At 45.3% G+C, this 24,816-nt stretch overlaps 1 protein-coding gene across 2 annotated transcripts in view; it reads right to left on the reverse strand.

The window, feature by feature from the left end:
• LOC115479733 (calpain-2 catalytic subunit-like) overlaps positions 1 to 24,816 on the reverse strand; it is a 175,605-nt gene that overhangs the window by 35,803 nt on the left and 114,986 nt on the right. For both annotated transcript variants that reach the window (XM_030217891.1, XM_030217892.1), the window contains 2 exons: positions 4,209 to 4,287; positions 3,768 to 3,884 (listed from right to left, as the gene is read on the reverse strand). In XM_030217891.1, the coding sequence (XP_030073751.1) occupies positions 3,768 to 3,884; positions 4,209 to 4,287 (196 nt within the window). The remainder of the gene's footprint in view (positions 1 to 3,767; positions 3,885 to 4,208; positions 4,288 to 24,816) is intronic.

Here is a 24,816-nt window from a genome sequence, read left to right on the forward strand (position 1 = left end):
GTATTCTATAACCTTTGTACATAAATGTTTGACACCTCCCCCTGTCCTCTTGTATTTACATGCAATGCGGCTTGTGTGCTAAAGTTATCGAATACCGCCAAGCACGTGCTTAGCACACACACAAGTGCCAGTGTTCTATAACCTGAGTGCACAAATGATGATTACATTTAAATATCAAGGAGTAAATATTCAAAGCGATTTAATTGGCCAGAAATGGGTCCTAGTCAGTTAAATCACTTGTGCGGGGCTATCCACTAATATTCAGCAACACTTAATCAGTTAGTGCCTCTGCATATCGCTAACGTGAAAGCCGGCTATTTTGTGGGTGGTCCCGGGGGGGGGGGGGGGGGACACAAAGTCAGCACTTATGCGGTTAAGTGCTCATATTCAGCATAACCGCCTAAGTTAAGTGGTCATATCGGACCTGCTTGGACATGGCCCAGCATTGAATATCGGGGAAGAAAGCCACCACCAGCTAAAAAAACACTCACCGCTGTCAACTGAATATCTACCCCTAAGATTATAGAATTAGGAGGGAGTGGAAAACATGAAAAATGGATCTGAGGAAGCTAGAAGAATGTCTAAGGTTTGGCAATTAAAATTCAATGCGAAGAAATGCAAAGTGATGCACTTAGGGAATAGAAATCCACGGGAGACGTATGTGTTAGGCAGCGAGAGTCTGATAGGTATGGACGGAGAGAAGGATCTTGGGGTGATAGTATCTGAGGATTTGAAGGCGACGAAACAGTGTGACAAGGCGGTAGCCGTAGCTAGAAGGTTGTTAGGCTGTATAGAGAGAGGTGTGACCAGCAGAAGAAAGGGGGTGTTGATGCCCCTGTATAAGTTGTTGGTGAGGCCCCACCTGGAGTATTGTGTTCAGTTTTGGAGGCCATATCTTGTTAAGGATGTAAAAAGAACTGAAGCGGTGCAAAGAAAAGCTAAGAGAATGGTATGGGATTTGCGCTACAAGACATATGAGGAGAGACTTTTGAACTAAACATGTATACTCTGGAGGAAAGGAGAAGCAGGGGTGATATGATACAGACGTTCAAATATTTGAAAGGTATTAATCCGCAAATGAACCTTTTCCGGAGATGGGAAGGTAGTAGAACGAGAGGACATGAAATGAGATTGAAGGGGGGCAGACTCAAGAAAAATGTTAGGAAGTATTTTTTCACAGACAGCGTAGTGGATGCTTGGAATGCTCTCCCATGGGAGGTGGTGGAAATGAAAACGGTAACGGAATTCAAACATGCGTGGGATAAGCATAAAGGAATCCTGTACAGAAGGAATGGATCCTCAGGAGCTTAGTCAAGATCGGGAGGCGGGTCTGGTGGTTGGGAGGCGGGGATAGTGCTGGGCAGACTTATACGGTCTGTGCCAGAGCCGGTGGTGGGAAGCGGGACTGGTGGTTGGGAGGCAGGGATAGTGCTGGGCAGACTTATACGGTCTGTGCCAGAGCCGGTGGTGGGAGGCAGGGACAGTGCTGGGCAGACTTATACGGTCTGTGCCAGAGCCGGTGGTGGGAGACGGGGCTGGTGGTTGGGAGGCGGGGATAGTGCTGGGCAGACTTATACGGTCTGTGCCAGAGCCGGTGGTTGGGAGGCGGGGCTGGTGGTTGGGAGGCGGGGATAGTGCTGGGCAGACTTATACGGTCTGTGCCCTGAAGAACACAGGTACAAATCAAAGTAGGGTATACACAAAATTAGCACATATGAGTTATCTTGTTGGGCAGACTGGATGGACTGTGCAGGTCTTTTTCTGCCGTCATCTACTATGTTACTATGTTACTATGTCCAAAGTGTTCCCAATACCTCAGGTGTACTGTTCTCTCTATGCTGAACAGAAGTCCTCCAACTGCATTGCTGCCAGTGGGGGGGTGGTGCTTCAATATTGTGTTTTCAATCACTAGGGACAGGCAGGGTCCCTGGAGTCCTGCAGAGATTGCCTGTTTCCCAACACCACCCCTCGCTGGCAGAACTATAGGTGGAGGAGTCCCTTTTAGCTTAGAGGGAATCAAGGAAGTTTTATGACAGAAGATGGCATGAGCCTATCTAGCCCATTCAGTAGGCTGTAACCAGTGGGCGGAGCTTGCCACCATATTTGTGTGACCACAAATATTTGCAGACACTATTGAAAACAGTAGCAAACTTGTGAGGTTTATGACTGCCTATATATTTATTTTTTTTAATTTGAAAGCTTCCGATAGGTAACCCTAATGGCAGACTTGTTTTTGGAGCTGCAGGAGGCTCGCTTTATGTAGGGGGCAACTTTAAGAACGGTCCTGGCTCTGCCTGAGCTGCGGGGGCCTAGTTGCAAGGACACCCCCCCCCCCCCCCCCCGAGGTTTAAAAAAAACTAAAATCAAAAACCTTGGGTTACATATGGGACACTTTCAAATAAAGAAAAAAGCTGTCAAATAAAAAAAAACACACACAGGCAGTCATAAACCTCAGAAAGTTTGCTACTGTTTTCAATAGTGTCTGCGAATGTTTAGGGTTACACAATATGGTGACTGCTCGGGGGAGATGGCTTTAACTTTTTAACATTCAGAAAAATGTTGAAGACCCATCTCTTCAAGAAAGCTTACCCTGAACTTTTTAAGCCCACCCACATGATTCCTGCCCGATGATTATTATACCTTTGACCATGTCTCACAATCTCCTTATGCTCATTCCTCAATCTCTTCCTCTCCATCCTTCCTACTCCTTACCCCTCCCAATCTCTTCTCCTTTTGCTCATCCTATCTTTGTTTAACTCACCATGCTCAATTTACATATCCTCAAAACCCCACTACTACTATGTTTACTACAACTTGTAACATTCTCCTTCAAGACTTTGTAATTCTATTTACTATGTAAGCGGTATTGAACCTGCTATGTGTGGGAAAGTGCGGGGTACAAATGTAATTAATAATAATCTCTCTATATAAAAAGCAACACCAACGTTCTATGAAGCCTCCAGCCGGAAGTGTGAAGGGGGCGAGATATCCGGTTTCCCTATGAGTGTCTGCCCCGCCCTCTGAAGGAAAACAGCAGAGCACGAAATCAAATCGCTGGCTCTGTAACAGTGAAGGACTCAGAGGGGGGAGGGGAGAGAGGCCAGAGGGCAGGGACACTCCCACATGCACACAAAAGAAAACATTGCTAGCCCCCGTTTCATTTGCATCAGAAACAGGGCTTTTTTACTAGTAATAACATAATGCCATCTCCTGTCATAAAACATCCTTGGAGGGAACAGTGCTCAGGGGCCTGGATCTGTGTTGCGACCTTTGTAAAAACACACATTAAAAGGAAATTAAAGGCATTTTGCTGAAGTGCTTGGTCAGACTGTCATTTTGGATAATCGTGCAGGTGTTCTGGAAGACCATGGGCAGTGCTGCATAATACTTGTCCTGTTTTCAATTCCTAATACTCTCAGGTGCCTTCCACCAAACACAGGAGTAATACTTAGTCTACAGTGGCTGGTAGTTTATAGATGCTGTAAGTATCCACCTTGGGGTTAACTGAGCTCAACAAACTGATTTCATTTCTGCTCTGCTGGCAGCTGTCACTCAGATAACTTCCACCTTGGTGTTAACTGAGCTCAACAAACTGATTCCATTTCTGCTCTGCTGGCAACTGTCACTCAGATAACTTCAACCTTGACCCAGTAAGCTCCATCACCATCCTCAGAAATACAAGCTGCAAAATGCCCTGAGCGGGGCAGAGCTGCATGGTGTTAAGGGGAAGTAAGAGGTGGAAAGAGGCAGTAGGGGCTGCCACGCACCAAACAGTTTTCGTAGCCTGGCCACACAGTGAACAAAGTCACTACAGGTCAATGTTTGGTCATCTGTTCTGCAGCACAACCAGAGCTGTTCATGCACCTGACCACTCAACTGAAACCCTGGGGAAAAAGCAAAAGAAAGAAAGAATCAGTACACTGCAGCCAAGGCCCATAGACAACTCTAAACCATAAATAGTCATTGATCTTACACCATCCCAGTTTGCTAAACTAAAGAAATTTCCAAAACATCCAGTTATCATTTGATTTGTCCTTCATCATTCTCCACCCCTATGACTAATTTATATACTGGCAGTCCACAACTATCTATTCTTATTTTTATAAAATATACCTAGGACACAAAGCCAAGTACAACCAACAACCAAAATAATCAACCCTTGGGACTGACTCATCTTGTCCACAAAAGAGCACCGGTGCCCTGTTTACCTGCCTCCTGGAGAGCAAGCGGCAGTTCGAACGAGCTCATGGGGTCAGTTGGGCTTGTGCTGAATCTTTCATATATGTCCTGCAGAGAGAAGAGGTGATGATCAGATCTATGCTGCATTTTCCTAAAGGCTGACTGAGGGGCTAATGGAGAAAGTGTGCATTAGAGCCATGTGCTGATTGCTTAGCACATGGCTTCTAATGCAAGCTCGACACACAATTTTTGCTCCTCAATGCTGTAAACTAATATTATGTTATGTTATATCAGGTTTTCTATTCCACCATAACCTTTACAGTTCAGGGCGGATTAATGAAAAAAAAAAGAGCCAAACCAAAACGTTCAGGAATTACATTATGTTAAGAATTACAAAACCACGAGAAATAGTAAAGTAACAGTAAACTGCATAATTCATAATATTTAAAATCAAAAATTCAAATGACCACATTTATCAAAAAACAATGCTTTCAAACATTTTTGTAAATTCAAATAATGTCTACAAGTCCCAATATTGTAAAGATGCAGAATGATGTTTACTTAACTTCAACTTAATTACCTCCGAAAAACACAATAAGAGCTGGTCCCTTTCCCGAGGTGACACCATGAAGTAATGTTGAAAACTGCATCATGTAGGCAGGAGCCTCAACAGTCAAAAATGTAAAAACCATAACACACCACTGCCTTAAAAAGTGTGCATTGTCAAAAAAACAGCCACAATGTGGCAGTAGCATGTAGCCTTTTGCTGCTGAAAAGCAAAAAACATTTCCTTTTCTATCTGTGCATAAGTAATGTTTGGCTCACAATGAGAAGCAGGGAGACATTTAAAAAAACACCTTTTGCCTCAGGCTTTCTGCCCCTCCCCCCCCCCCCCCCCCAAATTCCTGGTTTTGTAGAGGACCCCCTCAATCCCCCACCTATCAACCACAGAAAGGACCCAACCATGGTCTGATTTCCCACCCCCTGACATGTGAAGGTACCCAACCCCCCAGAGATGCCTCCCCCATTTACTCCCGACACTGCCAAAAAACATTCCCTTGGTAGTCAGCCTCTGCACTTCCATCTTCCAGAATGGCAGTACCTGACCCCACCCCTGGGACGCACTGCATGGGGTCAGTCTGCCAGATAAGGACATTTTCCCCTGCCCTCAAAAATGACTTGATAATCCTGACAGCTGTGAAAAAAATCTCTAGTACTCTAGTGGCCCCTGACACCCCCCCCCCCCATGCGACCCTCCTGGGCACCCCTCAGACCCACCATTTTGCATACCTTTAACAGAAGCAGGAGCGGTACCTACTCGTTCCTGCCTCTGCACTGCCACTTCCAAAATGACAGTTCCTGTCCCCTTGTGGTGCATCCTAGGACACATTGCATAGGGTCAGTCTTCCAAATAAGGGAATTTCCCCCTAAATTAGTGGTCTCAGCCCACATAAGGAGGAAATTTCCTTATTTGGCAGACTGATCTAGTGTAGTGCGTTCCAGGGTGTGCATCCAGGATGCATCATGTGGGGTCAAGTGTCACCAATTTAGAAGCTACCTCTTGTGAAAGGTATGTGGTGGTGGGGGGGGGGGGGGGGGGAGGAAGGTCTGAAGGAGGTCCACTAGACTGCCAAGGATTTTTTGAGGAGGATCATGGAGTCATATCTGGAGTCCAAGGAGCCACTAGACTGCCAGAGATTTGTTTTGGAGCAGTGGCTGGAGGCAACCCGAGGCAGAGGGTAATGAGGCTATTATCTATTATGCCTCAATGTAGCTGCTGCAGAAGAGCAAGCTAATCATTCTATGCTTCCTCTGACCTAGTATTCACATTCCTGCATTGTGCTCTCCCTAAACTTCTTTAGCAAGTTTCTGCATCAGGATGGAAGAGTTTATAGCCTCTTTATCATCCACTTTAATAGGATATGCACTGCTGTCTAACTTGGGAGTTTTCATAGAGTTAGCTTCTGCACAAACCCCTTTCCTGTATTCAGTGTTGGGTATGATTTAAAATCATTTCATATGATTTTTTTTAGATCACTCTTTTATCCTAACTTTGATACTAGATTTGAAATCATATATTTAAGTGATTTTGTATTTTTTTCAGTTTATCAAAAGTCATTTGCTAATAGATGTTGATTTAATCTGAGGATTCATGGATTTATTACTGTGATGATCAATAACACCGGTGAGGTATAAACTTGAGCCCATGCTACCAAAGTCCATAAACTCTGTTTTTAATTCTTGCCATATATGGACTTATAATTTGCACATCCATGCTTGCCAAAAGTACCTTGAAAATGACATGTAATATTAGTTCCTTGCTCAGCCAATTTTCAATTTGAAATCACAACTGGCTTACTGATTTTGATGTCAAATTCATTTTGTACTTTGGGGTCCTTTTACTAAGGTGTGCTAAAAGATTTAGTGTTAGCTAAATGATAAGATGCCCATAGGAATATAATGAGCTTCTTATAATTTAGTGCGTGCTAATCATTAGCATGTGCTAAATCCATTAGTGCACCTTAGTAAAAGGACCCCTAAGTGATTTTGATTTGAAATCTTTGTCAAAATGATTTTACCCAACACTCCCTGTATTGCACACCCAGAAAACAGTGCAGATGTCACACAAACCATGTTTCCGTCTACGCTATCTTTCATGCATAAGTCCATTGTGAGGTGATGCTTGTGCTATCAAAGTTAGACATAAAAAAACAGAGTGACACAACTTTTGTTTTTATTTTGTTTTATTGGATCATAGATATGAACATATATTAAACATACAATCAGGCAGGACTCGTTTCATTCAACATTTTATTTTAAAAAATGAAATTACCCCATAAATCCCTCCGAACACCACAAACCCCCAAACAGAAATTGCTAGTGTAGATGAAAAGATGAATCAATTAGTTTAATACAGGGGTTGACAAACCCTTGACCAATCTTGCCATGGCACCTAGGATTTTGTGCCCCTCCCCATTTTATAATTTGTATTGCCCAGTGCCACTGCTGCCAAAAAAAGAGAGCTTTGCTACTGTAATCTACACTATGCAGTTCAGCTCTCAGTAGATTTAAACTGTGTGGTACAGGGAGCTCCTGCACCTCATGGCTGAAACTTACTCAGCACAGAACTGCACAGTACAGACTGCAAAAAGTTCTGGAATCTTTGGTGGCAGCAACATTAGTACATAAGTATTGCCATATTGGGAAAGACCAAAGGTCCATCAAGCCCAGCATCCTGTTTCCAACAGTGGCCAATCCAGGTCACAAATACCCGGCAAGATCCCCAAAATGTACAAAACATTTTATACTGCTTATCCCAGAAATAGTGGATTTTCCCCAAGTCCATTTAATAACGGTCTATGGACTTTTCCTTTAGGAAGCCATCGAAACCTTTTTAAAACTCTGCTAAGCTAACCACCTTACCACATTCTCTGGCAACGAATTCCAGAGTTTAATCACACGTTGAGTGAAGAAACGTTTTCTTCGATTCGTTTTAAACTTACTGCATTGTAGCTTCATCACATGCCTCCTAGTCCTAGTATTTTTGAAAAGCGTGAACAGACTCTTCACATCTACCCGTTCAACTCCACTCATTATTTTATAGACCTCTATCATATCTCCCCTCAGCCACCTTTTCTCTAGCTGAAGAGCCCTAGCCGCTTTTGCCTTTCCTCATAGGGAAGTCGTCCCATCCCCGTTATCATTTTCGTCACCCTTCTCTGCACCTTTTCTAATTCCACTATATCTTTTCTGAGATTCGGCGACCAGAATTGAACACAATATTCGAGGTGCAGTCGCACCATGGAGCGATACAAAGGCATTATAACATCCTCATTTTTGTTTTCCATTCCTTTCCTAATAATACCTAACATTCTATTTGCTTTCTTAGCCGCAGCAGCACACTGAGCAGAAGGTTTCAACGTTTCATCAACGACGACACCTAGATCCCTTTCTTGGTCCGTGACTCCTAACGTGGAACCTTGCATGACGTAGCTATAATTCGGGTTCCTCTTTCCCACATGCATCACTTTGCACTTGCTCACATTAAAAGTCATCTGCCATTTAGATGCCCAGTCTCCCAGTCTCATAAGGTCCTCTTGTAATTTTTCACAATCCTCCTGCAATTTAACGACTTTGAATAACTTTGTGTCATCAGCAAATTTAATTACCTCACTAGTTACTCCCATCTCTAGGTCATTTATAAATATGTTAAAAAGCAGTGGTCCCAGCACAGAGTCCTGGGGAACCCCGCTGAGAATACTGACCATTTAACCCTACTCTCTGTTTTCTATCTTTTAACCAGTTTTTAATCCACAATAGAACACTACCTCCTATCCCATGACTCTCCAATTTCCTCTGGAGTCTTTCATGAGCTACTTTGTTAAAAGCCTTCTGAAATCCAGATACACAATATCAACCGCTCCCCTTTATACACATGTTTGTTCACCCCTTCAAAGAAATGTAGTAGATTGGTGAGGCAAGATTTCCCTTCACTAAATCCATGTTGACTTTGTCTCATTAATCCATGCTTTTGAATATGCTCTGTAATTTTGTTCTAAATAATGGTCTCTACCATTTTGCCCGGCACCGACGTCAGACTCACCAGTCTATAATTTCCTGGATCTCCTCTAACAATAGCTCCGGGATCAATACCATCCGGTCCAGGTGATTTGATACTCTTCAGTTTGTAGAACTTCCCCATTACATCCTCCAGGTTTACACAGAATTCATTAAGTTTCTCCAACTCATCAGCTTCGAATACCATTTCCGGCACCGGTATCCCACCCAAATCTTCCTCGGTGAAGACCGAAGCAAAGAATTCATTTAATCTCTCCGCTACGGCTTTGTCTTCCCTGATCGCCCCTTTTACTCCTCGGTCATCTAGCGGTCCAACCAATTCTTTTGCCGGCTTCCTGCTTTTAATATACCTAAAATAAAAAAAATTTACTATGTGTTTTTGCCTCCAATGCAATCTTTTTTTTCGAAGTAGCTTTCCTTATCAGCGCTTTGCATTTGACATTCCTTATGCCATTTCTTATTATTTTCAGTCAGTTCCTTCTTTCATTTTCTGAAGGATTTTTTTTAGCTCTAATAGCTTCCTTCACCTCACTATTTAACCACGCCAGCTGTCGTTTGGTGTTCCGTCCTTCATTAGGACACAGCAGCAATACAAGGGGAAGATGCATCAAGCTGACTGGCTGGCTGGGAAGTGGGATGTGCCTAGGGGTAAGGGATGAATATTTGAGGAAGTGGCTTGCAGGGCTGGATGGCTAAAAGTAGCGGTTTGGGATTGGTTGGGATGAGGTGGGGTTTAGAGAGTGAGACTGCTGGAGCTGAAAGGGAATTGAGAAAGGGGGAGACAAGGTGCATTTATAAAAGAAGACTGAAGGAAGAAGACAGCTGGGGGTGGGGAGGGGTTTGAGAGAGACTGCTGGGGACTGAGTGGTGGAATAAGGGGTGAGAGACTAGGTGAAGGTAGGATGGGAGGATGAGCATGAGAAAGATTGGATGAAGACAGGTTGGGGGGAATGAGAGGGGGAGACTGGTGGAGACCAGGATTGTAGTGATAGGTGAAGCATTAATTAGTAAATGTCCACTTAGTCTGCTCAAGAGCAACTTGTCTACTTTGAGTAGATGTAAATATATAAAAGGAACTATGGACCCTTACACTAAGTTCTAGGCTCCTCCCAATGAAGAACGTATTGATATGTTGAAGTGGATTGAACCATTTTGCTATGGTACTTCCCTCCTTGAGAAACCACAATGGTATCTTTGGGCTGGCCCCACCTGCACTATACCTGACACCTATACAAACCTTCATCAGTGCACCTCCCCCCCCCCAACCAAATGGCAGTACAAGACCCTCCCTCAATGTCTAGCATCTCCTCTTCCCTACCTCTCCATAGTCCAGAATCTCCCCCCCCCCCCCCCCACTAAAATGTTCATCATCTCTCTCTTTCCCTACCTGCCTTCCCTAATGTGTCCTATATATTGTCTTCCTTACCTCCCCTCCTCTCACTAAAAAGTCCAGCATCTCCTTTTCTCTTACTCGCCCAGGGCCCTGCTCTTAACAGAGTCAGCTTTGCAACTGGCGGCTGACCAGAAGTTAAAGCTTCTTTTCCTTTTCCATCTTCATCTCCCTCTCTGCCTCCTTACATCTCCTTCCACTTGCTCTCCCTCATCTTTTGGTTTTGCGCTTCTCAGAGAGTGCTCTTTTATTGCCTTTTTGGCTTCACTGCCTCACTCACATTATGTTAGGGTTACCATATTTGCCATGAGAAAAAAAGAGGACACAAATATCACCCACCCCTTGTCAGACCCCACCCGTATCACACCCCGCCCGTCATACCCACCCCGCCCCTGTCAAACCCCCATCCTGCCCCATGTCACCTTGACCCCCCAAGAAAGCCAGATTCCCTCTCTCTCCCCCCATGTATATCCCCTCCCCAATCTTTTTTCCAACCTCCCTCCACCCACATTACTCCATTCACATCCCCTCCCCTTCCCTCCTGTATCTTATTGTAGTGCCCTGGTGGTCTAGTGGCCTCTTCTGGGCAGGAAAGAGTCCCCTCTTTCCTGCTTGGTGCAGCTGCAGACCTATCTTGCTCCTGGCACTGCTTCAAAATGGCTGCCGAGAGTTCAAGCAGTGACCTTGCAAGACGTCTGCGGAAGTCTCGCGAGGCTGCTGCTTGAACTCTCGGCAGCCATTTTGAAGCAGCACCGGGAGCAAGACAGGTCTGCAGTCGCGCCAGGCAGGAAAGAGGGGGCTCTTTCCTGCCCCAAAGAGGCCACTTGACCACCAGAGCATGATAATAAGGTAAAAGAGGGAAGGGGAGGGGAGGATAGGACACCCTAAGGCCTTCCTGCCCGTCCACCCACCAGCCTGCCCGTTCATCTGCAAACCTGGACAAACAAGCAGGCTAGCAAAACCTGCCCAGATTCACAACAGTGTCCTCAAAAAGAGGACATTTCCAGGTAAAACCAGATATATGGTAACCCTACATTACGTGAGTGGGCCTTGCACTAGCATCAACTCAAATAAATAATTAAGTCCCTGACACTTCATTTGAAACCTTAAGTCCTGGGCAGGGGGCCCCATTAAACTGGTTTGCACAGGGCTCTACAATTGACCTACTGACTTTGCCCTCCCCCTCCCTCTTGAGGTGCTCAGTGGTTTCCCTTCCCTATCACCTCCAGGGCAGCGCTGAAAGTTCAAAGGGGGTGGAACCCAGCAGGAAATGAGCATGCATAGATGCTCAAGGCCCTTTGCTGCATGAGATTAATTTTCAGTAGTCATACTGACTGCCATATAAGTGCTGCCTCCCAAATTGTGCTGCCTAGGTGGATGCCTAGTTCATATTCAGGCCAGCCAGTGAATGCAGAGACCTATGCAGGAGTAGTGAGAAGTGTGTCACGTGCCATGTGAAAAGGGGGAAGGTGAGTGGTGCAAAGGAAATAACTATCAACAAAAGAATCCCTTCCGCTCATCACAGAATCCATGCTAGAACTTGGAAAAGGTCTGAAGGAATAGGGATTTAGCCCTAGAATTAAGTGAGTCCCCTAAGAGGAATACATGGGAGACATAGGAGCCAACTTTTCAAAATGATTGGGGGTGCTGAAATTTTTTATTTACAAGCAGTGCGTTCTCTCTCTCCCCCCCCCCCCCCCCCCACCTTAAAATCCTGTCTGCTGCAGTCTTCACCTGGGCAGTGGCAGCGCCACTCATAGGCTGCCTGCAACCTGCACCAGGACTTCTTCCCTGAACAGTCCCACCCCTCAGTCCCCCTGTACTGTGCAAATATAAAGAGATGCAAATTTCAAAAACTGACACATTTCAATCACTATACTATAGGTTAACAAATACAAATAAAACAAAAAATGGAAAATATGATAATATCATTTTTATTGGACTACAACCTACAACAGGCATGGATGCTGTTCAAAAAAACCGTCCTGGAGGCCCAGGCCAAATATATTCTATGTATCAGTAAAGGAGGGCAGAAGACCAAATGACAACCGGCGCGGTTAAAAAGAGAGGTGAAGGAGGCTATTGGAACAAAAGGAGAATCCTTCAGAAAATGGAAGAAAGAACCGACTGAAGATAATAAAAAGTGGCATAGTAAAAAAATTTTCAGGTATATTAAAAGCAGGAAACCGGCAAAAGAATCGGTTGGGCCACTGGATGACCGGGGAGTAAAAGGGGCACTCAGGGAAGATAAAGAAATAGCGGAAAGATTAAATGAGTTCTTTGCCTCGGTCTTCACCGAGGAAGATTTGGTTGGGATACCGGTGCCGGACAGGGTATTCGAAGCTGACGAGTCGGAGAAACTTAATGAAATCTCTGTAAACCTGGAGGATGTAATGGGGCAGTTCTGCAAACTAAAGAGTAACAAATCTCCTGGGCCAGATGGCATTCATCCCAGGGTACTTATGGAACTAAAAAAAAGAGCTTGCGGAGATACTGTTGTTGATATGTAATTTATTCTTAAAATCTAGTGTGATACCGGAAGATTGGAGGATCGCTAATGTAACACCAATTTTTAAGAAAGGTTCCAGGGGAGATCCGGGGAATTATAGACCGGTGAGTCTGATGTCGGTGCTGGGCAAAATGATAGAGATTATCACTAAGAGATGAAAACGGTAACGGAATTCAAACATGCGTGGGACAGGCATAAAGGAATCCTGTGCAGAAGGAATGGATCCACAGAAGCTTAGCTGAAATTGGGTGGCGGGGGGAAGAGGGGTTGGTGGTTGAGAGGCTAGGATGGGGGAGGGCAGACTTATACGGGGTCTGTGCCGGAGCCGGTGATGGGAGGCGGGCCTGGTGGCTGGGAGGCGGGAAATACTGCTGGACAGACTTATACGGTCTGTGCCCTGAAAAAGACAGGTACAAATCAAGGTAAGGTATACACATATGAGTTTATCGTGGGCAGACTAGATGGACCGTGCAGGTCTTTTTCTGCCGTCATCTACTAAAATAACAGAGCACATTCTAAAGCATGGACTGATGAGACAAAGTCAGCATGAATTTAGTGAAGGGAAGTCTTGCCTCACCAATCTACTGCATTTCTTTGAAGGGGTAAACAAACATGTCGACAAAGGTGAGCCGGTGGATATTGTGCATCTAGATTTTCAGAAAGCGTTTGACAAAGTCCATTATGAAAGGCTCCAGAGGAAATTAGAGAGTCATGGGATTGGAGGTAGTGTATTGTTATGGATTATAAACTGGTTGAAAGATAGGAAACAAAAAGTAGGGTTAAATGGTCACTATTCGCAATGGAGAAGGGTCCATTAGTGGAGTCCCTCAGGGATCTGTGCTGGGACCGTTGCTTTTTAACACTTTCATAAATGACCTGGAGGTGGGGGTAACTAGCGAGGTTATCAAATTTGCTGATGACACAAAGTTGTTCAAGGTCATCAAATCGCGGGAAGATCGTGAAACGTTGAAGGAAGATCTTGCGAGACTAGGAGACTGGGCATCTAAATGGCAGATGACGTTTAATGTGAGCAAGTGCAAAGTGATGCATGTGGGAAAGAGGAACCCAAGCTATAGCTACGTCATGCAAGTTTCAGCGTTAGGAGTCACGGAATGAGAAAGGGACCTGGGAGTCATCATTGATGATACGTTGAAATCTGCTCAGTGTGCTGCTGCGGCTAAGAAAGCAAATAGAATGTTAGGTATTATTAGGCAAGGGATGGGGAACAAAAATGAGGATATTATATTGCCACTGTATCGGTCCATGATGCGACCGCACCTAGAGTATTGTGTTCAATTCTGGTCGCCGCACCTCAAAAAAGATATAGTGGAATTAGAAAAGGTGCAGAGAAGGGCGACGAAGATGATTAAGGAGATGGGACAACTTTTCTATGAGGAAAGGCTAAAGCGGCTGGGGCTCTTCAGCTTGGAGAAAAGGCGGCTGAGGGGTGATATGATAGAGGTATATAAAATAACGAGTGGAGTGGAACAGATAGATATGGAGCGTCTGTTTATGCTTTCCAAAATACTAGGAGAAGGGGGCAAGCGAGTGCAGTAAATTTAAAACAAATAAAAGAAAATGTTTCTTTACTCAGCGCATAATTCGACTCTGGAATTCGTTGCCGGAGAATGTGGTTAAGGTGGCTAGCTTAGCAGAGTTTACATAAGTACATAAGTAATGCCACACTGGGAAAAGACCAAGGGTCCATCAAGCCCAGCATCCTGTCCCCGACAGCGGCCAATCCAGGCCAAGGGCACCTGGCAAGCTTCCCAAACGTACAAACATTCTATACATGCTATTCCTGGAATTGTGGATTTTTCCCAAGTCCATTTAGTAGTGGTTTATGGACTTGTCCTTTAGGAAACTGTCTAACCCATTTTTAAACACTGCCAAGCTAACCGCCTTCACCACATTCTCCGGCAACGAATTCTAGAGTTTAATTATGCATTGGGTGAAGAAAACTTCTCTCCGATTTGTTTTAAATTTGCTACACTGTACACCATTTCATCGCATGCCCCCTAGTATTTTTGGAAAGCGTGAACAGATGCTTCACATCCAGTTTAAGAAATGTTTGGACAGCTTCCTGAAGGAAAAAGCCATAGAATGTTATTAAATGGACGTAGGGAAAAATCCACTATTCCTGGGACAAAATGCTTTGCTTCGTGGATCTTGTCGGGTGATTGTGACCTGGAAGGGCCACTGTCGGAGATAGGGTACTGGGCTAGAAGGACCTTTGGTCTGTCCCAGTGTGGCGATGCTTATGTCTTATGTCTCAATACATTTTTCAATTAGCTTTCAAAGGCCAAAACCTCTTTCCTCAGGTCAGGACAGTATAGTGCTGTTATGGTATTCTGTTCTGACACGAGAAAGGAGGATTTGGTCTCCAAACATTAGTCAAAAATGTATTAAAATTAGTCCAATAAAGATATCACCTTACTTCCATTTTCTGAATTTACTAGTAAAAAAGGCCCGTTTCTGTTTTGAGAGAGTGTGTGTGAGTGACTGTGTGAGAGAGAGTGAATGTGCGAGTGTGTGTGTGTTTGACAGAGAGAGAATGAGACTGGGTGCGAGTGTGTGTGTGTGTGTGAGAATGAGAGTATGTGCCAGGGTCCTCCCTCTCTCCCAGTTCCAGGGTCGTCGTCCCCCCCAGTCTGTCTCCCATTTGCAGGGGTGTACCCCCTCCCTCCCTCCCATTGCAGTGTCCCCCCTCCATAGGTGCCCGGTATAAGAGGCTTGGAGAGGCTAAGCCTCCCCTGCTGCAGCAGGATGGATCAGCTGTGGAGTCCCGCTGCTCTGAGGGGTTTAAATTGTTGATTTACCTCCATCATCACAGCAGGAGCTGCAGTGAAAGCCCTCTAGCTTTGTGTAACCAGTTGTAGAAATTGGTTTATGGTTTAATTTGTTTACCTTACTGCTGGGAGAGCAGGGGGGTTGGCTGGAGGTGTCCTTGGTTGCCAGGGAGATACTTAACGAGGATGACTTCCTGACCTGCACTGAGGACAGATAGCAGCAGAATCGGATACTGGGCCAGCATGATCAGAAAAAGTCACCAGACAACAAAGGTAGAAAAGATCATTTTATTTTCATTATAGTGTTTGGAATATGTCCACTTTGAGAATCAGGTGCTCAACATTAAAAGTTTATATTTATTTACTTATTTATGGCATTTTATCCCACATTAAACATGAATTAGGGTGTTTTGTGGCTCTACATGAGAATTGTAATGATATGATTCCTTGTTTCATATTGTTGACGGTCTGCATTTTCCGTATGGGTGGTATATTGGTGTATTAGGTTCTGCCCAGTGTAATATTTATGGTACAGTAAGGTTCTGAGTATGTTTTTGCACAAAGTTGTGCATAGTGTTTTGCAGTTGAGCGATTGTGTGGTTAGAATATGCTTTGAGCAACCACTTTATTCTTTGACATATGATACATATCTAATATCTAAATTTAATAAAAGGTATTAATTGTGACTTTTATTTTTATTTATTTATTTTTTCTGTGTGTTATCAGACAATTATGGATTTAAGCTCCACCCTTGGCCCCACCCCTAACCCCGCCCCCTTTAGCCTCCCCAAACAGTTGGGCCACCAATCGCCTATGCCCCCTCCCTTTTTCCAGTTGCAGGGCCCCCCTCCCTCCCAGTTGCAGGGTCTGTGTGTCTCCCCCCTCCTTTTGTCCTCCACGTTTTAAGGCACTGTCTATACAGTGGAAACAGCTTTAAAAACTACAATGAGAAGCAGCAGCTCCTAGGTTTCTTTTTTTTGAGTGTATACGAATGACGGCTGCGTAGGGGAGTGGAATCAGAGATTAACCAATGGGCTTCCTTGCTTACCATAGACTTGCTTTTGTTCACTTCCACTCCTGTCTATTGAACGTCCTGCAGCATGTCATAGGTTTGCTTGCTTTGTTTTGAGTGAACAGGGATGACGGCCGCGCTGGAATCAGACCCACTGCTCTTTACTACTACTAGTACTATAAATCACTTCTATAGCCCTCACCCGCCTCCTCCACATTGGACAGTTGCCAGAGGTGCTCACTCGCCGTCTCGCCACCCTCCCTCTTCGTCCTCTCCGACAGTCCGAATCCGGACTTTGAGAGGAGAGGGAGGGTGGCGGCGGTTTGTTGAGGGTGGTTATGGCGCGCAGTTGTTTCAGGAGTTTCATCTTCTCCGACAGTCCGAATCCGGACTTGGAGAGGAGAGGGAGGGCGGTGGCGGTTTTTTGAGGGCGGTTACTGTGCGCGGGTGGTTCCGGAGGTTGACAGCCAGTCTCCAGCGATTCCTAGGCAGGGGGAGGAGTAGGGAAACACGCGTGTTTCCCTACTCCACCCCCTGCCTGTGTCGGTGTTTGCTGCTGTGTGGGTCGCGGTTTGTTGCTGGGCATCGGGCTGGTGACTTTACCCGAGGCGCAGCAAATCAGTGGCACTTCATTGGATTCATGACGTCAGTGATCTACTCCAGGTAGCAGACCACCTCCAGTGGAAGCCACGGTTCCAGGCAGCCTCAGAACGTTGGAGGTGACAATTATTATATAGGATTAACGCAGCTACCACACTACTTTATCCTAAACTAAAAATAAAATTCATTTTTTCCTACCTTTGTGGTCTGGTTGTTTACTGTTTCTAATTGTATTGGTCCCAGTCTCTTGTTTCTTCTTTCCTCGATCTTAACTCTCCCCCCTTTCCATCCAGCATCTACCTCCTCTCTCCCCTTTCCTTCCAGCGTCTACCCCCTCTCTCTCCCCTTTCCTTCCAGCATCTGCTCCCTCTCTTCCCCCTTTCCATCCAGCATCTACCCCCTCGCTCTCCCTTTTCCATCCAGCGTCTGCCCCCTCTCTTCCCTCTTTCCATCCAGCATCTATTTTCTCCATCCATGTGTAGTTTTTCTCCTCTTTTCCCTTTCCCTCATCTCTGTCAGTATGCATCTCCTTCCTCTTTCTTCACCCCTCCATCATTATGCATCTCCTTCCTCTCTGTCTTCCCTCTCCTCCATCCATGTCCACCATTTCTCCTCTCTCCCCTCCCCTCCATCCATGTGCATCTCCTTCCTGTCTTCCCTCTCCTCCATCCATATCCAGCATTTCTCCTGCCCTCCCCTGCATCCATGTCCAGCAACTCTCCTCTCTCCCCTGCCCTCACTGCATCCATGTCCAGAAACTCTCCTCTCTCCCCTGCCCTCTCCCCCATCCATATCCAGCAACTCTCCTCTATCCCCTGCCCTTCCCCATCCATGTCCAGCAACTCTCCTCTCTCCCCTGCCCTCCCCTGCATCCATGTCCAGCAACTCTCCTCTTTCCCCTGCCCTCCCCTGCATCCATGTCCAGAAACTCTCCTCTTTCCCCTGCCCTCTTCTCCATCCATATCCAGCAACTCTCCTCTCTCCCCTGCCCTCTCCCCATCCATATCCAGCAACTCTCCTCTATCCCCTGCCCTCCCCCATCCATGTCCAGCAACTCTCCTCTCTCCCCTGCCCTCCCCTGCATCCATGTCCAGCAACTCTCCTCTCTCCCCTGCCCTCCCCTGCATCCATGTCCAGAAACTCTCCTCTTTCCCCTGCCCTCTTCTCCATCCATATCCAGCAACTCTCCTCTCCCCTGCCCTCCCTTGCATCCATGTCCAGCAACTCTCCTCTCTCCCCTGCCCTCTCCCCCATCCATATCCAGCAACTCTCCTCTATCCCCTGCCCTCCCCATCCATGTCCAGCAACTCTCCTCTCTCCCCTGCCCTCCCCTGCATCCATGTCCAGCAACTCTCCTCTCTCCCCTGCCCTCCCCTCCATCCTTGTCCAGCAACTCTCCTCTCTCCCCTGCATCCATGTCCAGCAACTGTCCTCTCTCCCCTGCCCTCCCCTGCATCCATGTCCAGCAACTGTCCTCTCTCCCCTGCCCTGCATCCATGTCCAGCAACCCTCCTCTCTCCCCTGCCCTCCCCTCCATCCATGTCCAGCAACTGTCCTCTCTCCCCTGCCCTCCCCTGCATCCATGTCCAGCAACTGTCCTCTCTCCCCTGCCCTCCCCTGCATCCATGTCCAGCAACCCTCCTCTCTCCCCTGCCCTCCCCTCCATCCATGTCCAGCAACTGTCCTCTCTCCCCTGCCCTCCCCTGCATCCATTCATGTCCAGCAACTGTCCTCTCTCCCCTGCCCTCCCCTCCATCCATTCATGTCCAGCAACTGTCCTCTCTCCCCTGCCCTCTCCCCATCCATATCCAGCAATTCTCCTCTCTCCCCTGCCCTCCCCTCCATGTCAAGTGATTTCTCTTCTCTCCCCTCCCTCCCATCCATGCCCAGTGATTCTCCTCTGCTCTCCCCTCCCCTCCATGTCCAGTGACGTCCCAAACCCCACCTGCCCTCCAAGTTCCAGTTCCAACCCCCCCCTGCCCGACCTGCCCGCCCTCTTCTCCCTCAACAGCCCTCCTTGCCTTCCTGCCACCCAGCCAGCGATTAAAACTCATTTTACCTGACTGAAGTCATGACTGCAAAAGAAGCAGAGTAGAGCAGGCTCACCTTCAGCCTTCCCCTTCTCTCTCAATGTCCCGCCCTTGCAGAAACAGGAAATGAGGGCGGGATGCTGAGAGAGAAGGGGAAGGCTGAAGGCGAGCCTGCTCTACTCTGCTTCTTTTGCAGTCACGACTTCAGTCAGGTAAAATGAGTATTAAGCGCTGGCTGGGCGGCAGGAAAGCAAGGAGGGCTGTTGAGGTAGTAGAGGGCGGGTAGGTCGGGTTGGGGACGTTGGAACCGGAACTTCGGATGACTGACGGCCGGGAAAATATTGGGGGTGCTCGAGCACCCACGGAGTCAGTGCCTATGGTGGGAGAGGGACCACACATACAGATTCTCATATGGAACCCAACAACCATTCCCACATTCCCCATGTTCCTCAGCTAACATTTCAAATTAGTACCATTGCCTTTTAGGGTTGTAATTGTTTTGTGCAGGTTACTACCAATGCTGCCTTGCTGTTTTGGGCAGGTCAGTCCAAGGGTATCCAATGCCTTTGGCAAACATTCATTTGTGCTACTCCCCCCCACCACCACCACCACCAAGATGTCAAAGAAATATGTCACCTGAGGCAAGGGAGGACCCCCTTCAAACACCATTAATATAGCTACTGGAAAACTGAACAAGCTGCATTATCATAGATCCCTACATAAAAACTCCATGCTAACAGAATATTTGGCCTCATCATACATGATGAACACAGATGGATAAGTACATAAGTACATAGGTATTTGCATACTGGGAAAGACCAAAGGTCCATCAAACCCAGCATCCTATTTCCAACAGTGGCCAATTCAGGTCACAAATACCTGGCGAGATCCCAAAAAAGTACAAAACATTCTATACTGCTTATCCCAGAAATAGTGCATTTTCCCCAAGCCCATTTAATAATAGTCTATGGACTTTTCCTTTAGGAAGCCGTCCAAACCTTTTTAAAACTCCGCTAAGCTAACCGCTTTTACCACATTCTCTGGCAATGAATTCCAGAGTTTAATTACACGTTGAGTGAAGAAAAGTTTCTCTGATTCATTTTAAATTTATTACATTGTAGCTTCATCGCATGCCCCTTAGTCCTAGTATTTTTGGAAAGTGTAAACAGACGCTTCACATCTACCCGTTCCACTCCACTCATTATTTTATAGACCTCTATCATTTTTCCTCTCAGCCGCCTTTTCTCTAGCTGAAGAGCCCTAGCCGCTTTAGCCTTTCCTCATAGGGAAGTCGTCCCATCCCCTTTATCATTTTCATCGCCCTTCTCTGCACCTTTTCTAATTCCACTATGTCTTTTTTGAGAGACGGCGACCAAAATTGAACACAATATTCGAGGTGCAGTCGCACCATGGTGCGATACAAAGGCATTATAACATCCTCATTTTTGTCTTCCATTCCTTTCCTAATAATACCTAACATTCTATTTGCTTTCTTAGCCGCAGCAGCACACTGAGCAGAAGGTTTCAACGTTATCATAAACAATGACATCTAGATCCCTTTCTTGGTCTGTGACTCCTAACGTGGAACCTTGCATGACATAGCTACAGAATAAGGTATTACAAACTAGGGCTGTACCGAATATTCATATTCGATTTGATTCAGCCCCGAATAGTGATTTAAATTCAAATATGAATAATTTGGGGATCTACTGTACTAAATCCGACTGAAATAAGTACTTGTTCTGATTCCATGTTGCTTATTTTATTATTTGTTATGTTAAAGCTCAATGCCCATTATTCGTATTCAGTATTCATATTCAGATGAATAATATTGTTCATTATTCATATTCAATCAAATACTAAAATAGGCTATTCGGTACAACTCTACAACAAATTAAAAATAGAAATATGCAGACAAAAATTAAATTGAAACTCTAGGAACCCATATTCTGCATGCAGTACAATACCAGCATCTCATCTTCTGTTTCCTTCCCTATTCCCCATGTCCAGCATCTTCTCTTCCCTTTTCTTTCTGTGTCCAGCACTTTCCCTTCTCTTCCCTACCTTATTTCCCAACCAGAGGATCTCCTCCTCTCCCTCTCTCCTCACCCCATAGTCCAACACCTTCCCCTGTCCTGTCCTTCCCACTCTCCATGTCCAGCATCTCTCCCTCCCCACTCGTCATGTCCAGTACCTCCAGTTTGCTTCATAAGAACATAAGAATAGTCATATTGGGTCAAACCAATGGTCCATCTAGCTCAGTATCCTGTTTCAAACAGGATACCTGGAAAAACCGAAACAATGGCAACATTCTATGCCACCAATCCCAGGGTTAGCAGTGGCTTCCCCATGTCTCTCTCAATAGCAAACTATGGACTTTTCCTCCAGGAACATGTCAAACCTTTTTAAAATCCAGATACACTGATTGCTGTTACTACATCCTCGGCAGAGTTCCAGAGCTTAATTAGTCATTGAGTGAAAAAATATTTCCACCAATTTGTTTTAAAAGTGTTTCCATGTAACTTCACTGAGTGTACCCTAGTCTTTGTACTTTTTGAAAGCGTAAAACATCGATTCACTTCTACTACACCACTGAGAATTTTGTAGACAGTCATATCTCCCCTCAGCCATCTCCTTTCCAAGCTGAAGAAGCCTAACTTCTTTAGCCTTTCCTCATATGAAAGGAGTTACATCCCCTTTATCATTTTGGTCACTCTTCTTTGAACCTTTTCTAATTCCACAATATCTTTTTTGAATGCAGAACTGAATGCAATACTCAAGGTGAGGCCCCAGCATGGAGCGATACAGAGGCATTATAGTATTCTTGATCTTATTTACCATCACTTTAATTCCTAGCATCCTGTTCACTTTTTTAGCCACTGCTGCACACTAGGCAGAAGATTTGTTTTGTTTTTGTTACATTTGTACCCCGCACTTTCCCACTCACGGCAGGCTCAATGCGGCTTACATGGGGCAATGGAGGGTTAAGTGACTTACCCAGAGTCACAAGGAGCTGCCTGTGCCTGAAGTGGGAATCGAACTCAGTTCCTCAGGACCAAAGTCCACCACCCTAACCACTAGGCCACTCCTCATATTGTCTACAATGACACCTAGATCTTTTTCTTGGCTGCTGACCCCCAAGGTGAGTCAGAAGCATAGATTCTGGATGGCAGGTGATGGATGGATTTTTGTTTTAATTTTTATCTAAAAAATTTGGTATTTATATTTTCTGTTCATGTATGTTTTAATGCAATTCACTGTGAATGTATTTTTTTAATTTTTTGCACCAAAGGTGGAATATACATTATTTTAAATAAATATAAACAAAAATAAATAAATCTTGCTTTAAAAGAGCTGCTGAGTAGACCTCTGTGCCTGAGGGGATGTCCCGCTCACCAATCATGATAACAAGCTGGAGGGGTGATAGTAAGACAGTTGCTGGTGCCTAGATTCAGATACAAATTTGTCAGGACCTGGTTTAATACATATATAGCAAACCATTAAGTCATATGTGTGAGGGGTTGCTGAGAGGACGACCGCAGGGAAAATGAGAGCGGCCCAGGAAAGAGCGAGAGAGACGAGCATACATCACAGATGGGCGGGAAGCTCGCCCCCTGGTGGATAAAAGATTGATGAGCGTGAGGAATAAGGCTAGGAACTACCATCCCCAGAATGCACCTGACCCAGTACAGCACTCGCAAGAAGTGGAGGAGGAGGGACAGGATTGGGAGATGGTCTCTAATCAGGGAGATGAGGAGCAGCTGAGAGAGTCCTGGGTGGAGGAGGAAGTTATGGAATGGGATAAATTGGAGGAGGCAGGTGAGAGTGAGGAGTGAATGGAGGTGTCTGCATTGGCTCAGGCTGCTGGAACTAAGGTGAGGGGTTTACTGGCTGCTGTATTTCCTCAACTGGTTGGAATTGAAAGGGGAGAATTGAGGCAGCTGGGGAAGAAGCTGTGGCAGAAAGTAACCCAGAGCATTAAGAGAAGAGGAGAGTGAAACTGCATGTTGAATGAGCTTTTGGAATCAGTTTGACATGTGTAGCTACCTGAGAGGATAGAAGGTGGCATTGAATTGCAGTAAACTATATCCAGCAGGGTGGAGGAGGGACCCTCATTGAACAATGTGAATATAAACAAATGTCAATGACTGAGGGTGGAGTGGCATTAAGTACTGTAAGAATGATGATTCTGGACTGTGAAAAATAAGAAACCCTTTTATGATATGACTGGAGTTGTTGGTCATTTTTGGGAAATACTACTCTCATGAACCGTGGGGAGCCTCTCAACTAAAGTGGGACAAGAAGGTGGGAGTCAGAACTGAGAAACAACTGGTGCCAGAGGGAGCAGGAGCCGGAGCCTTCTGGCTAAACAGGGTTGACCCTGGCCAAGGAGTGGAAGGGAGACCTGCTGACGTATGTCAGCATCAAACCACTTCTCGTATGGATCCCAACATAGATTTAAAATGTGGCATGTTAGCTTGTCATGTTGCCATTAATGTTCCCACAAAGTGCAGTTCTCTGAGGGGAGATGATCTTCTGCCAAGCCACAGCAGCACTGTATATGTATGCATTTTAGAGGCAACCTCTTGTATAGGGAATGTAATAAAAATGCCTTAGAATCTTTAATTAATTTTCTCTTTATTGTGTTATAAATATATTGAATTACTTTTTTCCAGTGGCAAGCCTTCCACATGTGGGTAAGTCTTATGTAACTATCTGATCCCATCTGAAATGAAACCTCTAAACTATTTTTCATAATGTTAGTTGGCAGCTATGTTTTGCTGAATCTCTCATGAATACTCATCAAATAATCTCCATCAATCTCGCCCACAGGTCTTCTTCCTAAACCCAGATATTATGCCTTGGCTTTCCAGATAAGGGGAAATTTTGAAGCATGCAGAGCTTAGAAATAAACCTCTTCCTCTGTTTTTAACATATATTATTTCATATTGGCTTTTCAACCCGTGCTGCAATTGTACATACTGTTACTTAAGGGCCTCTTCTACCAAACTGCGCTAGCGATTCCCACGTGGCAATGTTGACAATTGGCATTATTGCGCCAGGAATTGCTAGCACGGTTTGGTAAAAGAAGCCCTAAATCTTCCAATTTCTAACTGGAAGTTATTTTATAAGGTGTCACAGCTATGTATGTTTTTCTGATTCATTGACCCAAACAGCTCAGATTCCTAATCCTCCCACTGTTTAAATACTACAAACTATAGCTCAAGAGAGAATTTATTATTGAATCCTATAGGCCTTTGTAGTCCTTCAACTTCATTGTTTGACTGCTGTAGACAATGGAATTCTGCAGAATAGGTGTCTGCAAAGACTTCCAAATACTCTCCTGAAAGTTGTATGACTTTTATATTACTGTGACATCATTGGTTGCTGGGAGGACCTACGTAATACTTTTTTGACCATTCCAAACCTTATTAAATTCTAGATATATAGGAGTGTCACCTGTGTCCTGTATTACATACTCATGGGGGAAACTACCCAGGAGTAAAAAAACTGTAGAATTCAAAACTGTCTTTGGTTTTTGCCTTCCTGGCTGAGTGACATGCAAGTGAGGGGAGAGCACATCTAGCCTAAAGGCCCTAGCCACCTAAGCCCAAACAGTGAAGGAGATAAAGACACCTGGCTACCCTAGTCAGGACAGTCTGTAGGAAGAAGTCCAAGAGGGCACGTCAGTGGCAGTAGCTACTTAAGGTCTGCATTGTGAAGAGAGC

This window comes from Microcaecilia unicolor, chromosome 11 (assembly GCF_901765095.1).
Source record: "Microcaecilia unicolor chromosome 11, aMicUni1.1, whole genome shotgun sequence".
Taxonomy (NCBI): domain Eukaryota; kingdom Metazoa; phylum Chordata; class Amphibia; order Gymnophiona; family Siphonopidae; genus Microcaecilia; species Microcaecilia unicolor.